This window comes from Bombus bifarius, unplaced genomic scaffold (genome assembly GCF_011952205.1).
Source record: "Bombus bifarius isolate JDL3187 unplaced genomic scaffold, Bbif_JDL3187 scf7180000008162, whole genome shotgun sequence".
In the NCBI taxonomy this organism is placed as follows: domain Eukaryota; kingdom Metazoa; phylum Arthropoda; class Insecta; order Hymenoptera; family Apidae; genus Bombus; species Bombus bifarius.
The window spans coordinates 1,157,273-1,180,914 of record NW_022884484.1 but is presented as its reverse complement, the minus strand read 5'-3'; the positions used below and the strand labels follow the sequence as shown (position 1 = coordinate 1,180,914).

The following is a 23,642-nucleotide window of genomic DNA, read 5'->3' as shown; positions in this document are numbered from 1 at the left end:
CATCGAATCAACGGAAAACTCTCGTGTAGTTTAAAATTTTGTCTATGCCTAGCATTATAAATCTTTTAAATAGCATAGTCTCTATCGCGATAGTACTTCATTTTTTGTTAACAATCTCCGTCAAGTTAGTTCTGAATCCGTGATATGATTGTCACGTATTAAATGATTATTAGTATCTATAATTTTATGTAAAATATCGTCGTTATTTTTGATGTGTAATGGAAGTCATGTAAAGTACTAATCCATTTTTATGCGATAGCTACAATGCTGCATTATTCACAGTAATAAAATAAAATTAACTAAAATAATTAAAAAGTAACAACGGAATCTGGAAATATTACATTCAATTTACATATAAGTATCTGAAATGCTGCATTATTTTAAATTTCAAAGGATAAATAAAAGTCGCATTTAATGACGATAACATGACCTGAACAAAAGATCATTCTATTATTAAATATCATCTTAAATGAAGCTTACTTTATGCATGCTTTTGAAATGCCCAAATAAAATTTTTACAACTAAATCCATATGAAATAGCACTTTTAAAATGTGCTGAGAAACATACACATTTTGCTCCTGATTAAAAACAATTATAATCAATTCGAATACAAATTTTTGTACCAAATCGTAAAATTGTTTTATATAAATCAACAACCTTTGTATTATACATTAGCAAAATATTGTTTACAAAACTGTATTACATTGCGTGATTGTGGAAAACCATCTTGTTTTACATTATTACAAAAAATTTATAAATCCAAAGAAATAGTAATAAATGCGTAAGACTTAATATACAATTATTCGATAATCTATTTAGATTTGTTTGTAATTTGTCTTATCATACGTGCTAAATGTTCTTCTTTAACGACGAATATCTTCTTATATTACACGTGCGTATGGATACGCATCACGCATACAATACATACATACACACATGCACGAACGCGCGCACACCCTGAATATTCGAGAAACACAAAATTTTTTTGTGTATATTGTAGTCCCGAGTTAAAAATAAGCGGACTTCATAAATAAAACCGATTGCTGTCTTTTTGACTTTTCCCTTTTCTGCTTTTTATAAACTATTCACAATCGACATTGAACGCGCACGTAAGCGTATTTTCTTTTCATTTTATTCATTATTCGGTACATAAGTAAAATAGTTAAGTGTAACACTTTCGTCACAAGACTGTGTATGCGCGCGTCCAACTTTATGAATAATTTAAAAACAAAGTCCTAGTTAAAACTAACTTATTCTATGAAGTCCTCTTATTTTAGTTACAGGATTCCCTTATGTATATAGTTCAATCTTTTTTTGTAGGAAATCGTTTTCACGACGGTTTATTACTATTTATTAATTCAGACCATATGCATGCAGTATGGTCATCTAAATGGAGTTTCTGCTACGTAGGTCCTGCAAATAGAGCCGCAAACCCGCTATCAGTCGAATTCTCAGATACCTCATCTACGCGTACCGCTTGTTGCTTTCCAAAAACTTCTATACGTGGTAAATTATCTATCTTAACTTCCTTACGAAACAATTGACCAACACTTCGACCAATAAGCTGCAACGAAAATTGTATGATATACAGGGTGAATCACAACTGATATGATACGATTTATGTAGTACATACTCAGGTATACTATGCTATGCAGATACTCACTTGTTTTTAGTATGCAACGATGCACCAGGAAAGTGCAATTGCAGTCTTTTCTTAAATGAAACTCCATAATTTTTCATTAACCATTTGATGCATTTTCTAATTCCCTACAAGAAAGTATTCAGGTCCTTGGGTGAAAAACTGCATATGAGAAACAAGGAAAAACGTAGGATGGAAGGCTTGTGTTTACGTTTTCCTTGCCTTTCATACACTAAATGTGGTCAAATTAAAATTGAAATATCTTTTAAACTCAGCATTTTTCCACCTAAGTATAATAGTTTTTGTAGAGATTCATAATGGTTAACCAAAAATTATAGAAACCTATTAAAAAAATGCAACTGCACTCTCCCCGTGCATTATTGTATGCACTAAAAAAAAAAGTGAGTAGCAAACATAGATCTTATCATGGCATTTCATTTTTCTCTATCTTCAATGAAATCAGAACTATAGCCCAGCCCAGTTCTATGGACATGCAGCATCCTGTATACCCTTCAGTACACTATTTCTATTTTTAATATGTAAATCTTACCTGATTTGTAATTTTCTTGAAAAGATCTTTCTTTCCTTTCTCAACTTTATTTCCTTTAGTACTAACTACAGCCATCTTTTCGTCGAAACGTTGCAAATCCGTAGGATTAACACCCGGAATTTGCTGCATTACTTCGATAATAGTGGGGAATTTAGGTCGTAAACATTCGTAGACTTGTGCACCCAAGGTAATAAGAGAACCTTGATTCGCTTCGTGTTGCCCGTGAAGTTGTAAACCTTGAAGAATAGCTACCATAATATGAGCAGCCATAGCTGGTGTTAAACTGCCATCACCTGCCAATGCTCGTACAACTGGTCCAGTTAACATTGTAGCCTTTAGACTAGCATTCGAATCGTTCCAAGCTAAAGCCCTAGATGTAGCAATAGGATTTCACTTAAAATTAATTCTACTATAGATTAAATATCAAATAAGACATTGGATTACCCTAAAACGCATAGAACAACACTGTGGCACGTAGATGGATGACGAAGAACAACAGCTCCCAATTCACTAACAACTTCGGCAACTATACTATTTCCACGTGACGAAGGAGGATCTATAGCCATGCCACCACTATCTTGTTCCATTGTGTCAGGAGGCGTTGCATCACTAGCAGCACCACCAACGAGAGCTACTTTCAACACGTCTACAAAATCTCTCGTCAAATTTCGATTTAGCATATCAGTAATAACTTCTTGTGTATCTGTATTTTCTTCATCCAAACCACCAGATTCGTAGAGGTGTGCGATGTACTGCCATTTTGCGCTTAACCTTTGGCACACTGTAAAAAAAGGATTTAAATTAAGATGTATTTAAATAAAAAATTAATAAAATCCATGTGATAATAAGAAGATAAAAAGATCGTACTATGCGTAGAAACATGAGCCAATACGGGTACAAGAACGCTTTCGTAAAATGCAGGTGGACAGGAATATGTGAACGGTTTCATGAAGACGCGTATAATTGGTCGCAATCTATAATCTGGAATCATCTGAAAGAAACACATACAGCTGTCATTAGGATACAGAATAAATAATTATATTTCTGTTATAGTATACGAAAAAATATAAGAAAAGTTACCTCCATATTAGAAAAAACTGAATTGATAAGAGCTGGTGCTAAACCAGGTAATTGATAGAAATCTCTTCCAATCATGTGACATCCACTTCCTAACATATGATAGCACAAATCATGAATAGTAGTAAGAAACGATTGCATTCGAACTAAAGCCGTAAATGAAGACTGATCAGGTTCAGAAGCTCGTTCATTATCATTTGTTACATTTAAACCTAACAGGTTTGCTTTTTCTGCTTCTAATAATTCATGAGCATTTTTATATCCCTAATAAAAATATATAAAAAACATTAGATATTCCTCTATGAAATTACTCAATAAAATAAAAGAAAAGAAAAATATTTATTATTAGTGTCTTTATTACCTCTGATAAAGCTGCTGAAGCAGTAGGTATGAATAGAGCATTCATTGTTCTGAGCAATGCAAAAAGTGTTGGCAGTATAGGAATTACATGTGGTGTAGCAGGATTTCTATACACTGGATTCCCACTTTCGCTGAGCGCGGCTACAAAACTGCCTCTTGCAGCACGATCTGGATCATCGGGGATGGAGCACCTTTTTACAACACACAGTATTGTACAAATACATATCATTAAATCGCTTCGATTCTGTCCTGCAGGGTCTTCCGCAATATTTTCAACCGGTGGTCTGTCTAAACCTACGAATCTCATTAATTCAAGTGGCCCTTTAAACGATTCAGATCCAAGCGCGATAAACTTGGCTGATGCATCACCAATTATTTCTGCAACGAATCTAGTCTGTCTTTCGTAATCACAGAAATGATTCGATATCAACAACAATGCTTCATAAAGCAAGGTAGTTTCCATCTTAGATAAAGGACTAGGTTCTCTCGCTAAACCCCGAACCATCGTATGTATTTGTTCAAAAACTGGGAGGAGTAGTAATGGATATTTCAGACTAATTTTAACCATGAGACTCGCCGCATGTCGCCTTACATTCTTTGCTGCTCTAGATCGAGTACCTTTTGTTTCACCAGGTGCTTCAAATATCAGAGCAGCAAAGATCTTCTCCAGAACTCTGGGTAGGATAGCAACTCCTGGCATAGCCATTGAACCAGTTGACATAGATAAGAACACGAAGAGAGCACTGATGCAAGAAAGTAATGCAGATAGTAACCAAGGATCTTGTGGAGAATAACCAAGGCATAATTCCAACAATTGAAGACCAGTTTGTACACTTGGTCGTTCGTTGATTAATAGAATTCTGGATACAACAGAATCCAAGGCTTGTGCAAGAGCTTCCCATTCAAGGTATTGTGGATCATTTTGGTCACTTTGATATCGAAGATCCGCCATTCCCTTCGTTATTTTGGCTGTTAACCACTGTTGTACGTATGTAAATGTTACCAGAGGAGCTACCATCGTGGCTTGTCGAAATCCTTCCAATAAATCGGTTCTGAATCGATGAAGAAAGACATTGAACTCTTCCACTGAATCATAATCCGCGAGACAATATGCGCTCATTCCATTAGCTTGTCTACCTTGTGGATATGCTACTTTTATTAGTTTTGGAGCTGTATTTTCTACATATTTTGGTATGTAAGTCAACAATAATTGATCTTGTTTTATCTGTTCATGTTTAAACAGCATTATCCAAATTACATTTGCCATATGTGTTAATGTCAAACTTGAATACATAGTAAATGTCAACACAGTATCTAAAAATATGTTGAAATGTGTTGGTCGAATGCTAGAACTATCATCTTTACCCCAAAGTGTACAAAGTTGAGTTGCCATTCCAGTTAGCACCTAAATTAAAAATTAACATTTTTCATTACGTCTACATATAAATAACAATGTTTTATGATAAATTGCAATTTACCTGTGTCAGCTTTTTTAAGAATAAATAATGGTTTTCATGAAATTCATTTGTTCCAGTGACAGGTGATGCCGCAGTTGCTGCTGTATAAATATATCTCAAAGCATCTTCAGAAAATAAAATCATTAATTGTTTTCTATCTTCGGCTTTCCCTTTACGGTTTACAATTTGTAATAAACATTCAGCTGCTGGGCATTGAAATATTGGATCTCCCAATAGGAGACATAATATTTGTAATAATCTACCATCTTCTGCCATAACATGAGTAATTGAAATCCACTCTACAAAACCAGTTAACGTAGACAGTACTACCTATATCACAGAAAAATAATTTAATATATACAATTACAAACATTGATTGGAAAGACATAAATAACCTCATAACAAATTTACCTGTACAACTTTACTATGTGCTGCAGCTTCAGAAGTACAACCTAAACTATTCGTTTTTTGAAATTCTGAAAAATGTTGTTCCATTAATCTTAAAAAAAAGCTAAAAATTTCAGCCATATTTGTGTTAAGTGCTTGGTATATATCCTTTCTTCTTTGATTAGATTCTAATGTTTGTAAAAGTGCAACATCCTCTACGAGTCTCAAAAACACCAGAAGAACTAATTCAGTTTGACTTTCACCCCTTGTACAAGCTTGACTAAGTTCAGCAAGCAGTGTAGGCCATTGTTGTGGCCATTCTCTCTTTATCATTTCTACCACAACACGAGATAGTGCATCTTTAATATGAGCTTCCTCTTGTAATAATGGTTCTGTACCTTCTTGAAGTAATTTCATTGCATTTTCCTTTATAAATATTTTTTCTGATTGAGATATTTGCGTCCATCTATATTTGATACAATGTTCCATAAGTTGTAATCCAAAATGCCTAACCACTGAACTTCTATTTGGAGCTCTCTGAGCTAGGTATAATCCACATTGTGCACATAAAGGAGATGATTCCTTAAATCGTTCACAAGCATTATACACTTCCAAACGTTGCTGTTGTGGAACATTTGGTGACATCATCACCTCCACTACTTGAGCAAGTTCTGCTGATATTTGGGCAACATTACCTACCCCGAACTCCATTCCTGCCTATTGCACTGTAATTGAAAGTAATAGTTATTTGTATTTTTTATTAAATTTTGGATGTAAAAATAGAAAAAGCATAATATAGGTTTTTATCATTTCATACTTTTTTATTTCAATTTATATCAACATGTACACACAATATATATACATGAGTTTTATATGATATAAATTTAATGTGAACTTACATATAAAAAGTACAATTAGTAATCAAATACTTGAACTTTGAAGCATATGTGTAAAATATATTATCTATTTCTACTCCAAATGATAAAAACCATTAATACTTTTTTCTATCATCTGAAGCACTTTTATAAATACAATATATCAAGGTAAAATAATTTTTAATGACGACAAACACGATAGTCATAAACGTTCTAAAAATTTTTGTCAAAATGTTGAAATTATAAAAAAAAAATAAGATCATGAGAAAAACAGTTAAATTTCGTAAACTGACATTCTGAAAATTTAAATTCGGAAACGGAGCAAACAGAAACGTGTTTGGTAAAAGATATCGTAGCTTCACACGTGCTACGAAGTTTACAGGTACTATGAAAAATTTAGGAAGAAATTAGATAATGTGAAATTGTGTAATTACAATGCAAGAAAAGCACGAGGTGAACCAGCTTGTAAAGTATGTGTAGTATGCCCTGGTAAGCATGCCTTGACAGAAGGTACCTACCTCGTAACGCGATCGTAGATCGAGACGGATCGAAGATACACGTTTGGCAAAAGTTCTGTCAATACGGCTTGTCAATTCATATCTGATGGTCAATTATTGAGTCAAAAACTCGCGGCGTGTACAAGCGGTGATCTTATATTTAGTTAAATAAGTTCGCTTGCTGAGGGATATGCGGCACGTTGAACGATTACATATAGCATACGTAAAATACGTACTGCCCTCTAGATGGTTTAAATTCGACCTAACCTCATCTTATAGCGCGCGTGCATGTTTTTTATGTTTATATGAATTGCAATTCCGATTACAATGGAATGTTATATACCGTAATAATAGTATAAAAATATTAATGAACCAAAAAAGAGATTCGTTATGATCATTTACCTTTCATATATATTCGTTGATATTTTCTTCGTTGCAATCTCCGAATTAATACAATCCAGCGAGGAAGTTTTATAGGTTATGCCGGTGATCTCTTGTTGATCATAATACGAGCTCATCTCTTATATTGAAGAGAATAATACGAATACGAATACACGATGGACGAAGCTTTAACTACACCACCTACATATCAGTTGCATTTTTCTAAACAGATATATTGCGTTGAGTTATCTCCTTACGAATGGTCTCAACATCTAATTTGTGTCGCTTTAGCCGAAGAAATTGTCATCGGTACTATTAAATTTCAGGTAAAGTCATTAAGTTTCATTATACGTGTATTATTGGGTATTTCAATTTACAAAATTTACATAATATACCTGCTTGATATTTCATGAAAATTACTTTTTATGACAAAAGTTAAAAAAGATATAATCTACAACTTATCTTCTAATTGGATATAAAAATACATGAATGAGAAAATAAAATAATATAGTGAAATTTTACTTGTTATCTCTGAAAAACAGTCATAGATGTTCAGAATATATGTTTTAGTTTTATGAAAACGTTAATCACTGCAAAAAATAATAGTTATGGAATATAATAAGATTGCAAGAAAAACATTATTTTTAAATGAATAATAACTATTATCATTATTATTGTATAATAAGGATGAAGATGAAACAGTGGAAGATATTGCTTATAAACCTTTTAGAACATTTCGTCATGATACTAGACCACATGCTATTGCTTGGAGTCCAGAAACCTCCTTGAGTGTTGTACCTAAAGTTTTAATGTTCTGTGTTGCTGGAGCAGATTTTAAAATAAGATTATATAGCAGTGATCTGAATGAAAACACTGTATGCCAGGTGAGATTAAAGAATTATAATAAATGCAACTTATTTTTTATGAATCAATTTATTGACATTTCTTTTAATACAAGATGGAAGGACACAAGGATTATATAAATTCAATTTGTTATGAAACCGAAGGTGAATTATTGGCTTCTGTGTCTGATGATCACACTTGTAAACTTTGGGCTGTAAAAGAAGATGAAAAATGTATATCTACATTTTACTTAACATCTCCAGGAATGAGTGTGAGCTTTCATCTTGAAAAATCTGGCAAGCTCCTTGTTGGTGAAAAAAATGGATTGATTCATATGTATGATGTACGCAGTCAGCAAGCAATTATGTCTTTAGATACAGATATTGTTCCCTTAATGTCTATTGATTGGGGACCCAACCCATTAAAAGTTGCAGCTATAGCAGCTGGAAAGCTAATTTTATGGGATATATCCAAACCTAGGTAATGCACTGTAAAATAAATTTAAAAATTAACCAATGAACAAAATAATAATTATAATATATTTTGTGATCATTTTTGTTACTTTCAGTCCACCTTTAGAATCAAAACCTCTTCACATTGAAGGAGGTTTAATAGTGAAGTTCTTCCTTGGCTATGAAAATTTTGTAGCAAGTATAGGCAGACCAGACAATTTATTAAAGGTAACAAATATAAAAACTGAACAAGAAATAATTTGTGGGCAAGTTAAATTAATAGGTGGAATAACGTGCCATTATAAATTACCATATGTCTGCGCGACAAGTGACAGAGAAATTCGTTTTTGGAAAATAACTTCAAATTAAAAAGAAAAATATTTTATTACAAAAAACTGACTTTTTTATTAATAAAAAAATGTTTTCTAATTATAAACAATTTTTATAAATAAAAAGTCATATTACTTAATTTATCAATATTCATTTAAATAAATTGTATTTCATAGAATTATGTTTAATATAACATTACAATATTCTATAAGACGTGCAATACATTAACCCATTTGCATCCAAACGCGGATTAATCCGTGCGCTGCGACTGTCTTCTATCACTAAGCGCGCATTATTATGCGATATTCTACAAGAGATATGGCAGCGATAAAATGGAAGGATAAAAAAGATGTCGTTTTACTAACAACTATACATAGCTTAGAATTTGCTGAAACGGAGAGAACAAACCGATATATCGGACAAAAATGTGTAAAACAGTAGTAATTGAATTCGGGCGCCGCCCCACGGAGAAAACCATAAATATTGGAGCCGGCATCAACGTGTTAAGTAGGGCCATGATGCAAATAGGGTAATAAATAAAAAATATAAAAAAATAATTGAATGATAAAAATAATAAAATAGGAAGTTCAAGATTGTTGACTATCATTAGTATCTAATGTAGTATCTATCAAAAGAATATATCAAAAAAGTCAAGTACATGTTTATTTATGTAGTAGCATCTAACCACATTTTGGAAATACTTTCTAAAAACTTATTTTTTATAGTTTCATCGTACAATTTGCTGCATAGTTCATTTGCTTTGCCATATACCATAACAGGATTTGGGACATAAACTAAATCATTGAGGATCTGATTCTTCTGTGTCTTTAATGTATTTAGTTTTTCCATGAAAGATTCTATATCTTGATCAGTTTTAATTTCTTCTTGCATTTTACCTAAAAACAAACAAACATTTACCTAACAATGAATCAGTGTTAGTTTTTTTATCTTTTATATCTATTATTAATAATTAATAAACAATTTTTTATTTAAACAATATTACTGTAACTTACATTTTGCGGAAGCTAATTGATTTTCTAATTTGTTAATTTCATTTGTTACTGTCCAGTGTCTTATTGCTTGTTTATTTAATGCATCTTCAAGTAAATGTTCAATCAAATTGGTGTAATTTTGTATATTATTATTAATAGATTCTTCGTTTATATTATATACAAACCAATTTAGAAGAGCATAACATAAATAAGCTCGTAAACTAATTGATACAGAATAATCAGCTTTTGTATAAATACTTGTTTCATCCATTGGACTTTTAATATCTAATTTTACGATAATTTCAATTAAAAAACTATGTAGATGTTCTAAATCTTTTTGATGTAGTAGTTCAAATTGAGTGATCGTATGTAATGCAGTAACAATATGCTTTAATTTCTGTTCTTTTTCAATAGAGGCTATTGCTAATGCAACCTCATGACCAATTGTTAACCATAACTGAAATTAGGAGTTATTAAACGTAATAATTCAATTCTTCACAATGTTAAAAACTAGATCACGTGAATTTTACCATTTTCTCCTTGTCTGAAATATTGCAAAAATTATTTCGACACAAGTCAGTGTAATAAGAATTACAATCACCGCAAACTGTCTCTAAAGTTTGTAATACACCATAATTTGATTTTCCGTCTATCCAAGTTTGAATCAAATCAAGAGTTACATTTCCCTTAATAACTTTTTTAAGTTCTTCATAAGTTAACAAATATATTTCTTGATACTAAAATAAAAACAAACATTTTTCATAAGACAATAATTATTTAAAATACGGAAAAAACCTAAACATAAAACATATATGTAAATATACCTTGAGATATGGAAATTTTTCTATTATATTTCGTGCAAAATCATACTCTGAATTTATCAAAGTTGCAATTATTGCTTGCTCAGCTAAAGATTTACTTGACATTTCATCATTACATAAAAAAGCAATTTCAGCTGCCGTTATTAACGTAGCTGCATCTTTACGGCGTGCAAGGTATTTTACTGTATCGGAAAATTCTCCTAATTTAGTATGACTGAAAATAAAATTATATATAACATAATTAAAATTTTTAAATAAAAACATAATTTACATTAAAAACTATATATATAATTAATACAACTTACATCCATGCTGCTTGCTCGAAATTGCCTGAATTTACACTATGTTTTGCCCATTCTTTTAATATTTCTGTTAGTACTGGATCATCAGATTCAAGTCTACATTTTGCAAGAACATATGCTTCTTTGTATAAATTTGCAGCCTGAAATACTTCTATAGCTTTGTAGGTTTTATGTATACAAAGTAAATATGATACTGCTTTACAAGGATTGCCTTCAGTTACTAATTGATATGCATATAGTTCACACATATCTTTCCACATTCTGCAATACATTATTGCTAGATTATTTTTACGGTGACTTTAATAGCATTTTATAAAATAGATAAATAAGAAAAAATACTTCATGGACAGACTAGCTGAAAGTGAAACAAGAAAGTCATTGAGACGTTTCTCTTTAGCAGCTTCTTCTAAATTCTGTTTGAGATTATCATACCATATATCCATTTCTGTGATTACATCATAGTTATTTCTCTCAATATGAGCAGATTCTATATAGTGATAAAAGATAAAGCAAATATAATATATATAGGTAGCTTGCATTTTTTTTAAATAATAAATAACTTACTTTCAGTAGTTAAATAAGATATAAAATTTTCTTGCGATGAAAATAATATTGGTATCATATGATACGAAGCATCTTTCTGAACATCTTCCATATTAAAATTTTCACTTTTCATATTTTTTACGACATTTAAAAGAGAATGAAGTAAAAGTGTTTTTTGAGATGTTGTATTAGGGCATTTTGAGAAATATGGCCGTACTTTTTTATTTTTTGTCTCTGTTATCATCATTGTCTTTGACTCTGAAAAAATTGATAAATATTTGTTATTTGTATTATAATAACATATTGTTTTATTACTTTCATCAATATTATTGTTATACTTTGTACAGTTTGAGAAATACCTGAAATAGAACATTCTGATGTAGCATTAGTTAATTCTAATAAACTATCTTCAATAGTATCCACAATTTTATTTGTTTCATTTTGTTTCTTTTTAGCCTTTTTTGGCAATTTTTTATATTCTTTTTTTTGTGGCAAATTATAAGCAACTCTCCATATTCGTACTGTAGAATCTGCAGAGCCTGTTATAATAAAATCAGGGTCTAACGGACTCCACATGCAACACAATACTGGGCCATTGTGTCCTGTATATGTAGCTATTAATTCTTGTGTTCCAACATTCCATATCTAAAAACCAATAGTACTCGTATGTAAATACTTATCTTTACAAAAAATGTTTATTATTCCTAAATATATTATTACGGTGATATTTATATAGTTATATACATAATTTGTAATACCTGTGCAGTTCCATCATAACTACTAGATATTAGATGTCCACTTACATGTGGACTCCATGCTAAACAGACAACATTTTGTACATGTCCAGTTAAAGAAGCTACAATTTCATGCACTTTATAAATATCACATTTTTCCTTTAAATTTTCATTATTAGTTGAATCTTCCATTTTTTCAAAATGATCTATAAAATTAGTTAAATCGAAAATAAGTATAGTACATGATTCAAAAGCAACAGCTAAATAATTTTTTAGCTGAGAAAATGTCAAGTCTGTTGCTGTACTCTCAGGATGCCAGACCAAGCAATGCACCATTTCTGTTGCAAACTTAGCACATCCACGTGTTTCAAATTTTCGATTAAGAAATGAAATTGTTCTAAAAACAAAAAAATTTTTATTTTCATGGAACTCATACAACATATTTAAAAACATACCCATTTTCAAATCCTACTGCCAAGCAAGAAAAATCTGGCTTCCAAGAAAATTCTGTACATTCTTTTTTCAATACAGATTTTGGTTCTAGTTGAGAGAAATTATAGCTTTATAGTAAATATGATATAATAATGTTGCAATCATTTATTAATTAAAAAATAAAAAATACTACCTTCATTTGTAACTTTTTCTGAGTCATAATACACAAGCTCTCCCTCTCCACAAGAGTATAAAACATATTTATTTTTTGGACATGGGCCCCAACCAATAGTATATATTACACTTCTATGATATTGTCTGTACAATGTAGGTAATTTATTTCCATTTATATTAAATACACCAACTCGACCTTCATCAGTTGCATAAGCCAATAAATTTTCTTTTTCAGGATGCCATGCTATCTATTAATTATGTAAATTTCAATTTTCTAGAAAGTATAATCTAGGAAATGTATAAAGAAAGGACTTTTTGAAACTATTATACAGGTCTTACCGCGCGGATTTTTCCCTTAATCTTTTGCCATAAAACAGTTATATCAAAAGTAGTATCATGTGCTGCTGATAAATTCCATAATCGTAACATTGCATCTCCAACACCAAATGCAATATGTGAAGTGTCTAATGGGCAAGCAGCCATGCAATAAACAAACCCACTTTGTGTAAATATATCATAATCTATTTCAACATTATTTTCTTTTATTCCACAACAAATAATTCTTCGATCTTGTGCCACAGTCCAAATTGTATGTCTACAATTAATCAAAAATTTGTAATTGCTTCATAATCATATTTAATCATAAATTATATATATCTATAAAAACCTTTGTCTTATTCTCCAATTTTCTTCTGAAATGTCTTGGGTATTTGGTACATGCGCAATACAAAATAAACCCCTGCTGTGATGTGCATGTATTACTTTGACATTAGGTTTCCCTTTTATCATTGTTGATAAATCCCAAGAGATTAATTCACCCCAACATGAACTTGTAAGCAATAGTCTAGGTTCTATCCAGTGAACTACTACCCAATTACCTACAGAAGCATTTAATTTACTTCTATGCTGCTGAGAATCAAGAGGTGCTGAAGGCAATGAAATTGTCATTTCATAACGTCCATCTCCACCAGCTTTCCAAATGAAAATTGATCTACACATTGCAATTTTAAAATGAACACATTAAAATTATAGTTAAAAGCACATATATTTTTTTTAAATTACCTATCTTTCCCTCCTGAAGCTAACAGTAAATCTTCATTTAAATTTCCTCTTATTACATTATTTTTTGAGGGGCACCATGATAAGCTAACTATTTCAGTATCATGTCCTCTAAGTTTGTAAACTACTTTCCCTTTATCTTGAAAATTAACGATATAAACTAATCCACTCTTTGAGCCTACAGCTACAAGATGTGGATCATGAGGACAAGAAGAAATATAAGTAGGTATCACTTTTCCTAATGAAATTGAAGAAACAGTATTAAAATAAGCATTCCATGATAATACATAACCATCAGAAGTTGCTGCATATATAACATAAGGATTTTTATAGGACCATTCTACGCCTATTGCTTGTTTATCCTGAAATTAAAAAATATTTTAAATATAATATCACTATAAATTTATCATATATGTATATTAATATAGAAACATTTTTACATTACATTTTCTAAGAGATAAGTATAAGTTACAGATAATGTTTCTGAATTCCATATTTTAATTGTGTTATCATCTCCTGTGGAGGCTATTAAATTAGCATTTACTTCTTCAAACTGAGGAGTAAATGCAAGACATGTCACCTTCGATTTGTGACCATGCTTAATAATAGAGTATTGTAATATTTTATCATTTTCATTAAGTTTACCAATAACAATTATATTTCTAGCACCCCATGCTATAGTACCATTAAAAGAACAAGCAAGAATATTACTTAAATACCAATTTGGCGAGGGTGGTAAAGTTACTTCATTCATTTTTATCAGCTGAAATGCAAATGAAAGACAATTTCAAATACAATATCCACAATGGAACTTTGGTAACCAGAAAATTTTGATCTTCCTTTTTTATTAATTTTCGGGTTTTTAGGGTAAAAACATCCCTTGAATGAAAGTAGATATTATTCTATTTCCCAGTACACCTTCAAGCGTATAATAGATATAAAAAAAAGGTTAGAATAAAAATTGAATGGTTTTTTATGCTTTATAAGATGATGCTATTAGAGTAATAAAAATTTGCTGTTTAAATAAAAAATCTACCACCACCGTTATTGTGAAAAATTTAAAATCTTCTGTCACATCGAAAATTATGTAGAATAAATGCAAATGAATATATTAAATATGTTAAACTTATCAAATAATGTGAACAAATCTATGAGTGCTGTATATGATATAAAATTCCAAAACATCATTGTATTTATAAGTACACATGAAAAGCTATACCAAAGCAAGAAATTTGTAAGATCTGTGCATTGGATTATTTATGTTTGAATGTCAGATATCATTGTCATATTTATATAAACAAAAATTTTTTATTGCGTTAATTGTTGTTATAACCATCTTTTTTATATCTACTATAGTTTTAAAGATACAAAGGGCAATAGGGTATCATCTATCTCCATTCGAAGAATGTTTTCATCATGAAACATCGAAAATAGGCAAAAAAATAGCTGATATCTTTTTTTAGGTCCGCTACCAGCCAACACAATTTTTAAAAAATTAGAATTTTCAGATTACCGAAGTTTTCTTATCAGAAGTAAGATCACATGTTTATAGCTTTTTAAGGTTATGCGGTTCTTATTTGACATTCACATTGAATAGTTTGAAATAAACATATGCGTAATATATTGGAAGTAATACAATTTAGACTATCTTTATAGAAGTATTATATTTGTAGGTCTTCTATGAACTATTAAATGTGTTGATTGAACGAAATAAAATTATGACAAAATGATTTGTCGGCTTTAAGAAAACGTTTAAAAAATACATATGCTTGAAAGTATGTAGTATTCTATTAAACATTTATTTTAACGCTTTTGTTTTAAATCAATATTTTATTTACAAACCTTAAATAACGTTCCTAAAATCTGTTAAGAAAATTATATCAATAAAAAAGTAATAAAGTGAATATCCTACATCGACAAGCACATGAATATCACAGTTTTATTCTATGGTACATATAGTAATATAATTATTAATATGGATTTATTCACTATTTAAACAATTAACAGTGTTAAAATAAGTGTTTGACATACATTTGTTCTGATTACTTAAAGACTAGTGTAATAGAAAACAAGAGACATTATAATACAATGTATTTAAAATTCTCATAAACATAACCTCAAACATAAACATAATTATCTTTATAACATATATTTTCTATCTATCATTAATCATAATTTTGTTTCTTTAATAAGTAATGAAAATAAATATTACCTGCAAATGTTATCCATGATTCGTGAACTATGATCATTAATATGAAATTCAATTATATTTTTGAACCTTATATCAAAAATGGAAGAACGATTTAAAAAAATATTATGGCTTGATTTGTACATTTTTTTGTATCAAAAAAATGTATATCAAATATATACTTATATAAAATATTTATATTGTAGAAATTAGAGATAGCGAATAAATTATCGAAATTAAAAATAGTAAACAAAGATATAAACGATAAGTAAATAAATATTAGAGAGACTTTTGGTTTTCACATAAAAAATTTATTTCGAAAATGAATAAATTATCTAAAGTGATAAAATATAATGTATGATGTATGACATATTTCAGATAACTAGATGTATGCGTGTAATTATTTTTCTCTCTACTCGCGAAGTACGGTAGATATACTATATATAAGACAAAATATGCAAATTTTACTTACATCGTAAGCTTTCAGATCTTACAAACAACGGAGAAACACTGAATTTTAGTATAATTTAAAACAAATTAATGAATTAATTTTTCGACATTGAAATGGACCGTGAATCACAAACTGTGATTAACGTATAATGCCTGAAACTCATTCATAGTGATAAAGTTCGGCGCTAAAGAGGATGACAAATATGTACATATAATATTTCACCTTACGGAGAGCAACTTGAGCGGCAGTATCATCACATCTTCACTATTAAATGTTTCAAGTAAAGTGTATTATATGGAGCTTTTTCTTTTGTTTCTTTACTGTTAAACATTTCAAATAAAGTGTTTGTTTCGCCGTTTTCCAATATTCTTAGAATGAAAGGTCAGATCGTCATATTTTTATCGCTATGTGCTCTCTCTTCTGCGATTTTGTCCAATTTTAATGGCAAATTATTTCATCATAATGAAAATCCCAACCCAGATGAGGAACTTAATACAGTAAGTAGAATTACATTTTTCATTTTATTAATTTTATCGCTATTAAATATAAGAAAAATTGGTTACAGAAATAAAAGATACGCACATCGTTTATTGTTTGATTACGGAGTAGCATACGTATTTAACTTATTTACCAGTGTAAATAATATCCAATTACATGCAAAGTGTTCTAGAAAATACATCTACTATCTAAAAGCATGTTTACTTTTTGTGTACTTTTCAAATACTTTTTTACAAACATTTGTAATTATTATAATTGAAAAATAGTTTACAGTAAAGTGGTTTAAATTGAAAAGTTTCTGTACTACCTATTACACATATTCGTTTTTTTAAACTGTAAATTGCAAAACATGTTATGTTTCCTAATTAGTACATGAACTTGTATGTTTATTTAGTGTTAACTAACTATTTGGAATATACTTATCACATTAACATGCTTAATGCATGGTGAAATAAAATGCGACGGTAGCAACATTTTTTTATGATGTAACACAATTCCAACATATAAATATCTATATACATACATAATTAAGAATATTATTCTTTTTAAGTAAAATACGATTCTCTCTCTTCCTCTAAAAAAATTGTTGTCGTTGTTATTGAAACAATTAAACACATTATAGTGTAACAATTAATATTTTCAAATGCATTATAATTCGATTTGTGTGTAGATTTTTACGATTCTGGAAAGATTTTTTAAAGATAATTTTAACTGTTTAAGATGTAGACAATAGTATAATATGCATAATGTAATTTTTCTTTGTCCATTGTGGTATTTTATATTTTTGTAGTTAGTGAGTAATGATTATTCATTATTAATTTGAATTATTTTATTTTAGCTGCAGATGATAAGAAAAGCCGGTTATCCAGCCGAAGCACATGTAACGTTAACGGAAGATGGTTATCTATTGACGATGCATCGGATTCCAGGGAAACCTGGATCTCCCGCGATTTTCTTGCAACATGGTCTGTTAGGTAGTTCTGCAGATTGGGTTGTATCTGGAAAAGGGAAATCTCTCGGTACAAAAACACAAATTGTCTTTTAGCTTACAAATACTAATTGATTTTTATATCATATAATAATATTTTTTCTTTATTGTAGCTTATTTATTAGCTGATCGCGACTATGATGTATGGTTCGGAAATTTTCGTGGTAATACATATTCAAGAGCTCATGTCTCCTTATCTCACAAAGATTTAAAGTTTTGGGATTTCAGGTACTCGTAAAAAAGAAATGATTGATAACGATTAAAAATATGCAAGAGAACGGTATATTATATATAATTATATAAGGCGTATTGTAATATGCTGGCGGTAACAATTTAAATAAAAAACTTTGCTTCATATAACAAAAGATAATTAACAAGGATATTACAGAAATAAATTATATAATTATATGTATATAATTATTATATTAATTATGTATAATTATTACATTAATAATAACAAATTTTTTAGTTGGCATGAGTCAGGTATCTATGATCTACCGGCAATGATCACTTATATCGTAAAACTGAAGGAAAATTTTTTGAGAGCGTATATTGGATTCTCGATGGGTACAACATGTTTCTACGTGATGGCTAGCGAACGGCCGCAAATAGCAAGACTGTTGCAATCAACGTACAGTCTTGCTCCAGTAGTATTTATGAAGCACGTAAAAAGTCCTTTACGATATATAGCTCCGCTTGCATATGATAAGGTAAAAAGGATAATAAATAAATAATAAATAAATAACTCCAATGATATTCTCAACGTAACATCTAAATTCTCATTGTAATATTTTTATATTGATCTTTAGATAATTTTCTCTCTATTGGGGGAAGGTGAGTTGTTACCGCAAAATAAAGTTTTAAAATTCCTATCAAAATATTTATGTACCTTCGAATCCTGGGAGGAAAAAATTTGTGCTAATTCGCTGTTTGTTCTTACTGGGTTCGACAAAGCGCAATTTAATTACGTGAGTATACAATGACTTATGTAGAAATCTGCTACACTAGCTTTTGATTATTTATGCAAATCTCGGATCGTTGCAGACGCTGTTGCCTGTGATTTTGAACCATGCACCAGCTGGTACGTCTTCGAAGACCGTGGTTCATTATGGCCAAGGAATAGAATCTGGAGAATTCAAACAATATGACTATGGTGCAAAGCGAAATATGGAGATTTATAAGAGCACCGAACCACCTAAATACAATATATCGAAAATTACAATGCCAATCACATTGTTTTGCGGCGATAATGATTGGTTATCTAGTCCTGTTGTATGTATTTCATACATTTTAATAGGATATAGATATTTAAATACTGGTATTTTTTTGTTATAATTTTACATTTTCCGATTTAGGATGTGATGAGATTAAGTAACGAATTACCAAGGAAACCAATTATTTATAAAGTGCCATTCGCGAAGTTTAATCACATAGACTTTCTGTGGGCTACAGATGTTGTTGAGCTAGTATATAAAAAGTTGCTTGATATGCTGAGCTAGTCCGTGAGATATTAAAAACATGACAGACTTAGGTATTATTTACTATTTAATGTATGCAAAGGATGCATTTATAGAATAAAGAATATCTTATTACATGTGTTCCGATTTTTAATACCTTCCATTACTTTTATTTGTAATTTATTACAAAAGAATAAAAATTTAATGTAAAATAAATGTCACATATTACAACTTAAATTTTACAAAAATACTAACATTTCATTTTTAACGTATTATTGTAGAAATCTTACTAAACAATAAACTAGCCTTAGGATCGAAAAAAAAAGATTTTCTTTGCACATAAACACGTGTTTACGCATAAATAAAATCTTACGTATAATGGAACAATGGAAACCATCAGCTACCTGTTTGTCCAAATATTCTTTATTCCTTTTACGAGACAGCTGTAACGTGTAAATGATTTTGGACGTGAATAATCTGGTCAGCCGATCGGTTCAGTGGTGCATCCTGAATATTAACCCAACTAAGGTATTTGCCGTCCACCGATGTTACGTAAAAAGTATTGATGTCATAATCTACAAATCGGCCCATAAAGCCATGGCCTACTTGGTGAAAATTTCAGACAAATTTCTATTCCACACGACAAAATATTACATCAATGTATCGAATAATAAACTAATTTCGCAATATTATTTCAGCTGTTTGCTTGATTTCAGGCGAATTCTATTGATATTCATTATCATTCACGTCGACGAATATCGCTGGTTTGTTTTACGTTCCGTCGTTTTTTCTCACAAAAAGTATCTAATAGAGGAGTGGTCATCTTCAAGGTGTTCCCAGAGCACCTATACATTAGACGAGAATTCTAGTGTCGATAAGTTCTGTTAATGATTGTGTAATGGAAAAACACTGATGGCATCCGAGGGTCCCCCAGGGATATACCAAGGATGCGACTTTACATACGGGCTTGAGATTTTATTATGCGTATCTGGACAACATCCTTATTGCATCACGTGATAAAAACGAATGTCTTTGATCATTCGTAATTGTGCCTTTTTTCAGATCAGCAGGAGATCGTTGAGAGAACAACCTATGATGGTGTTTATTTATCACGAACAGAAAGAAAGGTTTTTCGGATGTTAAGAAACTAGAAGGTCATTTCTTGAGAAAGTTGTCCCGTAACAGGATTTTCCAGATCGAAAGCCATAAAATTCTTCGAATGATTTCTTGGGGTTGGACAATTTGGAACTCCTTTACGGTTACTCAAGACTGTTGTATTCTTGGTATATACCAACCATACTGATTCAGAGACGACAAAAGAATCGTATTAAAACCGTATTGTGACCTACCGTCTGCGATCTTTAATGCATTCAGATGCACGTGCTAAGTGGCTTACTATAACGCAATATACCGTTTATAATACACCAATGATTCGGTAACCATAAACGGATAACAATGAACTTTATGTTTATCCCAATTATATGACCATTATTCGAGTTAATAACTTAATCTTAATGAGGGAAATCCGACTTCCTGAAAATTTATTTTAAGGTTAATTCTCTTAGAAGATTTTAATGTCAAATTTTTAATTCAATACATACTACTATGCATATACATACATATATTATAAAAGGAACATCACTTTCATTTTTACTGTTAATTGTTTATTACGGAAAAAATTGAATCATTTCGCACTGATAAACCGAAGAAGGATTTGTTTACGTTAACAGATTAATCAAAGAACGCTTTTACTAAACTTTTATTAAAACTTTTATTAAACAAAACTACTCAACTAGTTCTCGATAGTTGAGCGCGATCAGTAATTCTCCATGTCATTAATTCATGTCAACATTCACAAACCACAAATCGCCATACAAACATATACGTGCGAATGTATTTTTCATACATATCTAATTCTTTATTCGTTTTCAGTAGATTCAAACCTGCCTATTTGAATATATTAAATGAACGTTGTTCCTTCTTACTTTCATTTCTTGCATCGATCGTAGTGATTATCTGAAACTTTTTTCTGCGATTTCATTTGTCTAAGTCCGTTCGAATTGTCAGTGAAATGATGTAACGAAACTCTGTTAACCTAACACTTATCTAATAAAAGATATTTAAAAATCACTAAATTCCTACATTCGTGCTAGGGAAATTTTCAAACGTATTATTATGATGGATAATTTATTTCTCATTAATTATTTGGTAAAATATTGCACTTTACGTTCGCGAAGACATCTTGTATGTAATGCATCTTTCATCGTGTGTCATTTTTATAATTTTTAGTATAAGCTTTGAGTATAAGTATTTATGTGCTTACTCTTACCAGTCTTCTTGTATGACTGTCAGATTCACAACTTCCACTGATACTTCATTAGAACCCTAGAATTCCGTAAAAAAGTATTAAAAAGAGGCAAGAAACTACGAAGAAAAAAAGAACCAATATTGAATCTGTTGCGGACAAACGAGCGGAAGACGGCAGACAACGAGCAAACAAGACGATTTTCATCGTACCATTAAGATCGGGTTGTACACGAGCAAAGTCGCGGGACACGCACGTGCGTGCGTGGTTTGGTCGTGCGCTTGCGTTTTGCGGTGGGTCCGCGTGCGGTGAGGCGCGGCTGGTAATACAGAAAAGCCATGGGCCGAAGGAACAAAAGGAGCAGAAGGAGAAACAGGAGGAACAGAAGCGAACTCGTCGCGAAGGTAGAACGCGCGTGTACCGTGCACTTGGTGTACCAAAAGAGAGAGAGAGAAAGAGAGAGAAATACAGATATAGAAAGAAGGAGAAAGACAGAAGAAAACAACGAGCACGACTCTCGGAGCCTCGAACTCGAGAAGTCTTCGCGAGTCCGGCGAACCGACACACACCGCTCACCGATTCCAAAGTCCGCCGGTAGGCTCAGTTGTCTCCGAACCCCCGAACCGTTCGGATGTAGCTACTTTATAAGATTCATTTACGTTTTTCCACGCTTTCGAAGCTCGTTGATTTCGCCGTTGCTCGCTGCTACACATACGCTCTCGTCTTCAAAACCGATTTTACTCTTCGCGTGCTGGTTCTCCGCGGTCTCGTGCGGTCGTCGTGCGGTGAGGCTCGATCTTGAAGAAGCAAAAAGGAAAAGATAGAGAGGAAAACGAGAAAGAAAAATTCGAACACGAACAACACGCCTTTCTCCACGGAAGGAAACATACAAACGAGGGAGAAGTGTTGCCCCGTGGCCAAGGAGCATTCAAATCTAGAAAATCGTTTCTTTTTCGTTTTCCGTATTTTCATTCGGTTCGGACACCTCTGATCGCGCGCAGCCGATTAGAGAAGCGAGGAAAGGAGTAAGAGCGCTGGAGCGGCGAAGAAATCGGAAGAAACTCGAGAAGAAGAAGGAAAGAAAATCTTGTCGATTGGACGAACCGACGATCCAACACCGTTAACACGTAAGCGAGCTTTTTATTCTTTTTCGATCTATCTATCCTTGTTGAGATCGTATAAAAGTACGAATAGTTACCATCAGATCGATCGAGTCCTTTCTCTTTATGATCATTCGCTATTATCGATCATCCTCTCATTGCTCGTTTCTTGATCGGGTTAGCAAAAGCAAAGGTATCGCGAACAGGTATACGCGTGCAAGCCGTGGCCTGCACATGTACAGTTATTTAATATTTATCACTGGCGACCTCATTTATTTTAAGTTATCGGGTATCGGTATTCCGCTTGAGTCCAAGCCTGTGCGCGCCATTGGAGTAACCATGGAAAAAGCTGATGCGAGAAATCGGATACGAACGAAAATAGTGGCCTGCCACATGCAGAAAGTGTAACGTGAAATCGTCACCGATATATACCTACAACGCCACGTGACACGCTCATAAAAGCGAATTTAAAGGTCCCGGCGAATCAGTTCACGAGATCTCGTGACTCGATCGGTCCGTGATCTATAACTTGGCGTAAATTTATCACGATCACTTGATCCTCGTTGCGTAGATCACCGAATTCAAACGCGGATAACGGTAATTCGAAACGAATGGTACAGCCAGTAAATACCTACTCAAGGAGCATGAGGCGAGTTTTCATTGAAACTTTACGATCGGCTATCTGTGTTTTGTCGCGACTTGATAGCAGATCATGTAAGGTAACGACATCGTTATCCAATGATACGAAT

At 31.6% G+C, this 23,642-nt stretch overlaps 5 protein-coding genes across 14 annotated transcripts in view; 3 read left to right on the top strand and 2 right to left on the bottom strand.

The window, feature by feature from the left end:
• Window positions 1-116: 116 nt before the first annotated feature.
• On the bottom strand, window positions 117-7,357 carry LOC117208812 (exportin-5). 3 transcript variants are annotated; one of them, XM_033450207.1, is made up of 9 exons: window positions 7,246-7,357; window positions 5,496-6,196; window positions 5,106-5,414; window positions 3,629-5,032; window positions 3,271-3,531; window positions 3,058-3,181; window positions 2,635-2,971; window positions 2,191-2,560; window positions 117-1,565 (listed from the first exon to the last, which is right to left on the bottom strand). In XM_033450207.1, the coding sequence occupies exons 2-9, from the start codon at window positions 6,180-6,182 to the stop codon at window positions 1,404-1,406; spliced, it is 3,654 nt and encodes a 1,217-aa protein (XP_033306098.1). In that variant the 5' UTR covers window positions 6,183-6,196; window positions 7,246-7,357; the 3' UTR covers window positions 117-1,403. The 3 variants fall into 3 exon arrangements, with proteins under 3 accessions (XP_033306098.1, XP_033306097.1, XP_033306099.1); XM_033450206.1 differs by lacking the exon at window positions 7,246-7,357 and adding an exon at window positions 6,865-7,055; XM_033450208.1 differs by lacking the exon at window positions 7,246-7,357 and adding an exon at window positions 6,781-6,844.
• On the top strand, window positions 7,302-8,926 carry LOC117208816 (nucleoporin Nup37). Its single transcript, XM_033450216.1, has 4 exons — window positions 7,302-7,550; window positions 7,911-8,108; window positions 8,183-8,547; window positions 8,636-8,926. Exons 1-4 carry the CDS (start codon window positions 7,401-7,403, stop codon window positions 8,886-8,888), a joined length of 966 nt encoding a protein of 321 aa, XP_033306107.1. The 5' UTR covers window positions 7,302-7,400; the 3' UTR covers window positions 8,889-8,926.
• Window positions 8,139-16,223, bottom strand: LOC117208811 (gem-associated protein 5). 5 transcript variants are annotated; one of them, XM_033450204.1, is made up of 17 exons: window positions 15,420-15,665; window positions 14,352-14,669; window positions 13,910-14,268; window positions 13,515-13,838; window positions 13,187-13,448; window positions 12,867-13,095; window positions 12,697-12,781; window positions 12,266-12,638; window positions 11,867-12,152; window positions 11,529-11,765; window positions 11,304-11,451; window positions 10,968-11,225; window positions 10,666-10,876; window positions 10,372-10,578; window positions 9,863-10,298; window positions 9,508-9,745; window positions 8,139-8,555 (listed from the first exon to the last, which is right to left on the bottom strand). In XM_033450204.1, the coding sequence occupies exons 2-16, from the start codon at window positions 14,658-14,660 to the stop codon at window positions 9,516-9,518; spliced, it is 3,954 nt and encodes a 1,317-aa protein (XP_033306095.1). In that variant the 5' UTR covers window positions 14,661-14,669; window positions 15,420-15,665; the 3' UTR covers window positions 8,139-8,555; window positions 9,508-9,515. The 5 variants fall into 5 exon arrangements, with proteins under 5 accessions (XP_033306095.1, XP_033306094.1, XP_033306092.1 ...); XM_033450203.1 differs by lacking the exon at window positions 8,139-8,555 and having other exon boundaries at window positions 9,487-9,745; XM_033450201.1 differs by lacking the exons at window positions 8,139-8,555; window positions 15,420-15,665 and adding an exon at window positions 16,119-16,223 and having other exon boundaries at window positions 9,516-9,745.
• Window positions 15,871-19,625, top strand: LOC117208815 (lipase 1-like). 3 transcript variants are annotated; one of them, XM_033450214.1, is made up of 9 exons: window positions 15,871-15,996; window positions 16,582-16,825; window positions 16,919-17,042; window positions 17,882-18,062; window positions 18,145-18,259; window positions 18,501-18,741; window positions 18,841-18,999; window positions 19,076-19,303; window positions 19,387-19,625. In XM_033450214.1, the coding sequence occupies exons 3-9, from the start codon at window positions 16,920-16,922 to the stop codon at window positions 19,528-19,530; spliced, it is 1,191 nt and encodes a 396-aa protein (XP_033306105.1). In that variant the 5' UTR covers window positions 15,871-15,996; window positions 16,582-16,825; window position 16,919; the 3' UTR covers window positions 19,531-19,625. The 3 variants fall into 3 exon arrangements, with proteins under 3 accessions (XP_033306105.1, XP_033306104.1, XP_033306103.1); XM_033450213.1 differs by lacking the exon at window positions 15,871-15,996 and adding an exon at window positions 16,353-16,482; XM_033450212.1 differs by lacking the exon at window positions 15,871-15,996 and adding an exon at window positions 16,353-16,490.
• A 2,670-nt stretch (window positions 19,626-22,295) lies between these two features.
• The window catches only part of LOC117208813 (UNC93-like protein), a 57,075-nt gene continuing 55,728 nt past the window's right edge, over window positions 22,296-23,642 (top strand). The window contains exon 1 of one of the 2 annotated variants that reach the window (XM_033450209.1): window positions 22,296-22,920. The gene's annotated coding sequence lies outside the window, so the exon portion shown is untranslated. Of the gene's footprint in view, window positions 22,921-23,410; window positions 23,613-23,642 lie in introns of those variants that run through there. The other variant, XM_033450211.1, reaches the window with a different exon arrangement.

Excerpts from the sequence above, each read along its gene's own strand:
- LOC117208811 (XM_033450201.1), bottom strand. The coding sequence starts at position 14,660 with ATGAATGAAGTAACTTTACCACCCTCGCCAAATTGGTATTTAAGTAAT. Across the intron at positions 11,766-11,866 it reads ATCAGAATGTTCTATTTCAG|AGTCAAAGACAATGATGATA; the intron begins GTATTTCTCAAA and ends CAATTTTTTCAG. Across the intron at positions 10,877-10,967 it reads TTCGAGCAAGCAGCATGGAT|TCATACTAAATTAGGAGAAT; the intron begins GTAAGTTGTATT and ends TTTTATTTTCAG.
- LOC117208816 (XM_033450216.1), top strand. The coding sequence starts at position 7,401 with ATGGACGAAGCTTTAACTACACCACCTACATATCAGTTGCATTTTTCT. Across the intron at positions 7,551-7,910 it reads TCGGTACTATTAAATTTCAG|GATGAAGATGAAACAGTGGA; the intron begins GTAAAGTCATTA and ends TTGTATAATAAG. Across the intron at positions 8,109-8,182 it reads ATGAAAACACTGTATGCCAG|ATGGAAGGACACAAGGATTA; the intron begins GTGAGATTAAAG and ends TTTTAATACAAG.
- LOC117208812 (XM_033450207.1), bottom strand. The coding sequence starts at position 6,182 with ATGGAGTTCGGGGTAGGTAATGTTGCCCAAATATCAGCAGAACTTGCT. Across the intron at positions 3,532-3,628 it reads CTTCAGCAGCTTTATCAGAG|GGATATAAAAATGCTCATGA; the intron begins GTAATAAAGACA and ends TATTTTTATTAG. Across the intron at positions 1,566-2,190 it reads TCAAGAAAATTACAAATCAG|CTTATTGGTCGAAGTGTTGG; the intron begins GTAAGATTTACA and ends TTTTCGTTGCAG.
- LOC117208815 (XM_033450214.1), top strand. The coding sequence starts at position 16,920 with ATGAAAGGTCAGATCGTCATATTTTTATCGCTATGTGCTCTCTCTTCT. Across the intron at positions 18,742-18,840 it reads CTCCGCTTGCATATGATAAG|ATAATTTTCTCTCTATTGGG; the intron begins GTAAAAAGGATA and ends ATTGATCTTTAG. Across the intron at positions 19,000-19,075 it reads ACAAAGCGCAATTTAATTAC|ACGCTGTTGCCTGTGATTTT; the intron begins GTGAGTATACAA and ends GGATCGTTGCAG.